Source organism: Ascidia mentula, chromosome 6, assembly GCF_947561715.1.
Source record: "Ascidia mentula chromosome 6, kaAscMent1.1, whole genome shotgun sequence".
NCBI classification, from domain to species: domain Eukaryota; kingdom Metazoa; phylum Chordata; class Ascidiacea; order Phlebobranchia; family Ascidiidae; genus Ascidia; species Ascidia mentula.
In genome coordinates, this window is record NC_138571.1 from 15,141,104 (window position 1) to 15,148,087 (window position 6,984).

Sequence of the window (6,984 nt, forward strand, 5' to 3'; positions counted from 1 at the left end):
GAGCTCCAAGCACAAGCGCGTGCTCGATTATATTTTGTTCGCATATTCTGGCCGTTGTGTTTTGATAATAAAACCTTGTTTTAACCACATTTTGTTGCAAACAACACAAATTTGACCATGACTTTCGATATGCCTGCTTTTTGAGATGTATACATGATTGAATAAAGGTTACCGCAGTTTGTTTATTTGGTTAAATCACTGTTTATGATAGTCTTACTGAACCAATTGTTTTCAGGCTGTTGTACACATATTTTTTGCTCTCTTTGTGTTCTTCTGACAATAACATGTCGGCTTTAGAAACAATGTACAAGGTGGCTCCATTTTTCAAGTTCACTTCTGCTAATGTTCAATTGCCTGATGTAATGTACAAAGCACCAACATACATAGACCAAGGACAACATTCAAAAGTATTCTATCATATTTTTTCATAAAATATAACAATAAAGCTTTGACACAAGTTTTTTGTGTCAAAATACATTCTATGTCTATCAAAAAACTTTTGAAATGAGTAATGAAAGTAAGTTTTTGAAGGTGTCTGAAGAACTGCAAGGATTGAAATGGCGGCAGGAAAAGCTTTTACAAGATTTGGATGCTTTAATTAAGAAGGTTTCTGGTGCCGCTCAGGAGAGTAAAGCAGTCAAACAAATTGCTGCTCCCAAAGTGGTAGCACAACCAAAACAACAGGTTAAAGCCCTTTTCTAGTAAACGTTCACTGTGTACTTTTCATTAAAATGTGGTAGTGGTTAGCATAGTTGTTTTAAGTAAACAAAAACAGCAACCACTGGCACCACAAGGAGATATCCAATGCTCTGGGACACAAGCCTTAACTTACCAATTTGCATCTTGCTGTTCCTTTTATATCAAATCAATGTTGATTTTTAGGGAACATGTGATATTGTAGAAGATGTGGTGGTTCATGCTGACCCCAGCTGCCCTCCTCATTCAATTAAATACTTCTATCCATTGTTGAAGCAGGTATAAACTAGTCCTATATAAAAGAGTATTTCATTTTATTTTAATCCATTTCTTAGTGATGATTGCTTTTAGCTTGTAAAGGTTTGTTACCATTTAAAACTTTATTGAATTTGTGTGGAATGTAAACTTGTTGTAAAAATTGGTATGTCTAAACAGTTTATTAGTGTTTTTAATTGTTTGTGCTGTACAAATGTAACATAATACTCTGTACGTTTCTAGAAATTCAATGTTGCTGTGAAGGTGCATTGTCACTCTTCTCTAATTCAACCGTTTTCAGTGGATTCAACTTTTAAGAGTGAAGTTTGTGATAGGAACAAACAGAAACTAATCATAACAATTATCTGGAAAGCAGGTATGTATATGTATATATATAAAAGTTTTCTGTAAATTTATATTGCGAAGAGTTGGGGGTTTGTTCACAAAAAACTTTGAAATGTTGTTGCTTTCATAAACAAAGTTTAAAATTTTTTAGCCACAAGTAGTGTAAGTTCAATTACACTGGTCCAGTGGTTCCCAACCTCAAATCGATTGCATACCACTTAAAAGTCCTCACAGTTGTTGTGAACCACCTATTTATTTTATTAAAACAAATTATGGCACAAATGAGTGATATACCATCTTTTAACCTTGCTTTAGTTGAGCACCAGACCATATATAATTGCATGATATTTAAATAATTTTAACTGTTTGTTAATGCAAATGTTTTCATGTATCAACTAAATGTAGTGATGTTCCCAGTTCCAAATTATCCGGCCCGGCCGGATCCAGATAGTTATCAATCAAATCTTGCTGGATAATTTGGTTCCAGCAGTTTGTAACACTGATTCAAGCGTGTATTTCACCGGTATGGCAAAAATGTTTGATTGCCAAACAGAATGCTATGTTAAGGTTAGCTTAACATGAGTGGAACAAATCAGCATGGGCATTTATTAATATGGTATAACATGTCACAAAAAACCTTCCGGCACAAGACATCACTACCTAAATGCCTTTTGCGTACCAATGATTAGAAACCACTGCACTAGACACAGTTCATAATCACACCACAAATTATCTTTCTTCAAACACCTGGAGTTTTAATGCAAATACTGCCAATGTTCATATAGTTGTAGACTTATTTGTTTAAATTATTTTCTCTCAGCACACTTATTTTGCACTTTATTGTAGTTCCAGATGGATTGCTTGTATTTACCTCACCCTCTCAAACCATACCCTTAAAGGGCGAAGGCAACTTGGCTCGACTCCTTGGGCGCTTTCTTGGAGTTTACGCCAGTGGTCCAGAAACACTGTCAACGACCACAACAACCGATTTTTGTTTAGATGCCTGTGATGTCATAATGTCACCAGTGACTAGAGCACAAGAAAAAACTGTTGCTCTGGAAGGTTTAAATACTGTTTTAGGAAAGCAACAGTGGTTTGGGGGTACCAAACCATCAATGGCTGATGCTGTCACCCACTCTGCACTAGCAAGCTGTGAAAAAATTGGAAAATACAAAAATTTGAAGCTTTGGTATCAAAACGGCCAAAAGTTTCTTGAATAAATAATAATCTGCTTGTGACAAGTAAAGAAAGTTGTTCGCATGATGCAAAATATTATTTATTGACTGAAATTATGCTATGTTGCATATTACCAGAACTGTAGACAGTTACAGTGTATCATAACCAGGTGTTCCACTCTGTGGAAAGTAAAACAAATTGAATGAAAGGTACTGATACTGTTACAACAAAGTACGCAGTTCATCGTAAGACATGGCACAAGGTAGATGATTGGCGAAAATGGGCAAATTTGAGTATGAGGCTAGTCAACATCCACAAAACATCTTGCGAATAAATGGAGATGTTAGTACAAGTAACATGAAAACACTGCAATTGACAAGAAATGAATTACGAAACAAACATACACTGAACTGAACCCTTAAAATACTGCAATCGATGGCAAATGAAACAGAACACTCTTTTAGAATTTGATTGTCGTTGTGTAATAAACTAGAGAAATATTTGTATTGAAACTTGCAACTGGCAAAACAAACTAATAAACAACATTGAGGCGAACAATACACATGCTTGAGATAACACAATAACGAGACAATAAAAATGGGCGAAAAAGATTTTTACAGCAAGAAATGTTTTTGAAACAACCTGCTAGTCCATAAACCTCTTAAGAACTACGTCTCAATATTCCATTTTGCATACATGTCATATATGATTGTAATCACTCCTTCCATTTCACTGCTGTACAATAAACCCTGTCTTTCAACTTCTTCTTCAATCAATTGTTCCCAGTTTCGATTTCCAGATGTCTTTACCTGTTCCAATGAATCTGGCATGATCATACTTGTCTTAAAGTCCTCAAAGGGGGGCAACATCATAAGGCTTGCCCTGAAAAAAGGCAATTGTGTGAATTATTTTCCACACAAATAGCATTTTTAATTTCCTTCTATTCATAACTTAATAGCACAAAGGATAGTTGCACAAACTATCATATTTCTGTTGTGGCTGAAAATGCCTCTTTTGAAACTGATTACCCTGTAGCATAATGTAAATGTACTTATAGTCTTTACATAATGTACCAGTATTTAAAGGCCACATTCTCAATCATGGACAGTACACTAAACAAAAAGTTAAAAATATTATTTTTTGCAATAAGCAACAATGTTTCAGATCTTTTTCATGTATTTATTTACAATTACCTTATACTTAAACTAGCAATAAAATAAAAATGCTTCCTACTTGAAGAATTTCCGTACTACCCAGCTATGATGCATGGATAAAAACTTTTCATATGAATTGACTAGTGAGGTGACTGTATCATGCTTGGAGTCACTGCCATCGCTGAGTAAATTTTTCAGAAACTGGCTGATAACCCTCAGTCCACGTGTCATCCACAGGAGTGCCTGCGTCCCTGTGTCTGGACCAGTGTGTTGATTGGCTGCTATTTCAGTATTTAAAATGTCCTGGCAAAAAAACACTTTGTTTTTTCTTTTATACATGTGTCTTTTGTTACAATTTTAGCCATACCATAGATAAATTTCAAAGCATTTAACTAGTGTCCAAATTTCCTTCTATTTATGGATATCAATATGGCTTATTTGCTTCTTAAGGCATGAATTTTAGAAGCAGTTGAGCCATAATGATCAGTGAGCTGATCAGCGTGTCATCACTGATAAGACCTGATAGGTAAAAACAGTGTGTACTGGATGATGCCTAAACCGCTAACAACACTTACCTGCAAGTATTTGTATTCAGGATTACTTTGCAGGACTCTTTGTATCTTGTCTATATTACCAAGTATGTCGGAATTGAGTGGGGATAAAAGCTTGCCACCGAATCCCTCTAAAACTGTTGTATAACACTGACAAGCTTCGAGAAAAACATCAATTGGAATAAGACTGACACTGTCACGATCAACAAATCCTGCAATAACATCCCCAAAGTCGGTTTCACAGGTAGTAAATAAGGTTCCTACATGATTTGCTTGTATGTTTTGTTCCAAAATTTTAACACTTCTATGTGGAGACTTGTCATGTTGTACTTTCTGAATCTGAAAAACATGAAAGTGAAAAGTGGTCTGGTATAAATTGAGAAAGCTATGAAATATCACAAGACTGTAAAATTAAGTATTATTCAAAATTCAGTATGTTGCTGTCAAAATCCAGTATTTTACATGCTAAAAAGTATGGAATGGTGGCATAAATATGGCCCAATTTGCCAAGGGCTAATCATGAATAAATTGCGGTGACTATAAGCAAATATTAACGACCAGACGCTACAAAATAAACAAATATATTGTCGTTCTTACCTGATCAACCCTGGATGTGACGTTTTCAGCATGCCTACTGTGCGTGCGGACATTCTCTTCCACAAAGCAGAACAGTGCAAAAAGTAGCACAAAGCTCATGAATTGTATTACTTTCCGTCTTGAGAAATTAATACTCGACAAATTAGCGCGAAAACGACCCCAAACGGGCCAAAAAGCAACCATTTCAGCCCAGGAGGAAACAGGTTTCCATCATAACAGATTCGAACCACCCTCATTCTGGCAGAATTCTGGCAGAATAATTTTGCAAATTAGCCACATTTTAAAAGGTACAACAGGCATTTACTCAAAAATTGGTTTCTTTTGGATTAGAATCAAATCACAGAGATGAGCAAGCAGTTCAAACCTCAAAAAACATTTAAACAAATTTTTTCGCAGCTGTATCAATCAAAAAAATCGCGAATTAAAAAAATCGCCTGGTTTTGCGATTCAGCATAATGGCGGCATGCAAAAAACTTCCCTAATACAAAGAATTCTGCTCGGCGTTCTTGCAATAGGTGCCAATATTGACCAATATCACGAGAACGGAAATTTAATGCTCTACCACATGCAATTAACAAATTTGAAATTAAGGTGCCGGATGACCTTCAAATCGCCCATCGAAGACGACCCGCTTTTTGCGAATCAGCAGCATAATGGCGTAATGTCGGCATGCGAAAAACTTCCCTATTAAAACAATTCTTCTCGGCGTTCTTGCAATAGGTGCCAATATTGAACAACATCACGAGAACGGAAATTTAATGCTCTACCACATGCAATTAACAAATTTGAAATTAAGGTGCCGGATGACCTTCAAATCGCCCATCGAATAAGACCCGCTTTTTGCGAATCAGCAGCATAATGGCGTAATGTCGGCATGCGAAAAACTTCCCTATTAAAACAATTCTGCTCGGCGTTCTTGCAATAGGTGCCAATATTGAACAACATCACGAGAACGGAAATTTAATGCTCTACCACATGCAATTAACAAATTTGAAATTAAGGTGCCGGATGACCTTCAAATCGCCCATCGAAGACGACCCGCTTTTTGCGAATCAGCAGCATAATGGCGTAATGTCGGCATGCGAAAAACTTCCCTATTAAAACAATTCTGCTCGGCGTTCTTGCAATAGGTGCCAATATTGACCAACATCACGAGAACGGAAATTTAATGCTCTGCCACATGCAATTAACAAATTTGAAATTAAGGTGCCGGATGACCTTCAAATCGCCCATCGAATAAGACCCGCTTTTTGCGAATCAGCAGCATAATGGCGTAATGTCGGCATGCGAAAAACTTCCCTATTAAAACAATTCTGCTCGGCGTTCTTGCAATAGGTGCCAATATTGACCAATATCACGAGAACGGAAATTTAATGCTCTACCACATGCAATTAACAAATTTGAAATTAAGGTGCCGGATGACCTTCAAATCGCTCATCGAAGACGACCCGCTTTTTGCGAATCAGCAGCATAATGGCGTAATGTCGGCATGCGAAAAACTTCCCTATTAAAACAATTCTGCTCGGCGTTCTTGCAATAGGTGCCAATATTGACCAACATCACGAGAACGGAAATTTAATGCTCTACCACATGCAATTAACAAATTTGAAATTAAGGTGCCGGATGACCTTCAAATCGCCCATCGAATAAGACCCGCTTTTTGCGAATCAGCAGCATAATGGCGTAATGTCGGCATGCGAAAAACTTCCCTATTAAAACAATTCTGCTCGGCGTTCTTGCAATAGGTGCCAATATTGACTAACATCTCGAGAACGGAAATTTAATGCTCTACAACATGCAATTAACAAATTTGAAATTAAGATGCCGGATGACCTTCAAATCGCCCATCAAAAAAGACCCGCTTTTTGCGAATCAGCAGCATAATGGCGTAATGTCGGCATGCGAAAAACTTCCCTATTAAAACAATTCTGCTCGGCGTTCTTGCAATAGGTGCCAATATTGACCAATATCACGAGAACGGAAATTTAATGCTCTACCACATGCAATTAACAAATTTGAAATTAAGGTGCCGGATGACCTTCAAATCGCCCATCGAAAAAGACCCGCTTTTTGCGAATCAGCAGCATTATGGCGTAATGTCGGCATGCGAAAAACTTCCCTATTAAAACAATTCTGCTCGGCGTTCTTGCAATAGGTGCCAATATTAACCAACATCACGAGAACGGAAATTTAATGCTCTACCACATGCA

The 6,984-nt window shown here is 36.9% G+C and overlaps 2 protein-coding genes across 2 annotated transcripts; one reads left to right on the plus strand and one right to left on the minus strand.

Annotated features, from left to right (window-relative positions):
- The first annotated feature begins 125 nt into the window (after positions 1-125).
- LOC145905995 (aminoacyl tRNA synthase complex-interacting multifunctional protein 2-like) lies at positions 126-2,532 on the plus strand. Its single transcript, XM_082993370.1, has 6 exons — positions 126-167; positions 236-407; positions 532-684; positions 883-975; positions 1,195-1,327; positions 2,143-2,532. The coding sequence occupies exons 2-6, from the start codon at positions 285-287 to the stop codon at positions 2,514-2,516; spliced, it is 876 nt and encodes a 291-aa protein (XP_082849496.1). The 5' UTR covers positions 126-167; positions 236-284; the 3' UTR covers positions 2,517-2,532.
- Positions 2,533-3,134: 602 nt separating this feature from the next.
- LOC145905994 (glycolipid transfer protein-like) lies at positions 3,135-4,995 on the minus strand. Its single transcript, XM_082993368.1, has 4 exons — positions 4,775-4,995; positions 4,202-4,516; positions 3,706-3,929; positions 3,135-3,354 (listed from the first exon to the last, which is right to left on the minus strand). The coding sequence occupies exons 1-4, from the start codon at positions 4,955-4,957 to the stop codon at positions 3,141-3,143; spliced, it is 936 nt and encodes a 311-aa protein (XP_082849494.1). The 5' UTR covers positions 4,958-4,995; the 3' UTR covers positions 3,135-3,140.
- Positions 4,996-6,984: the final 1,989 nt, after the last annotated feature.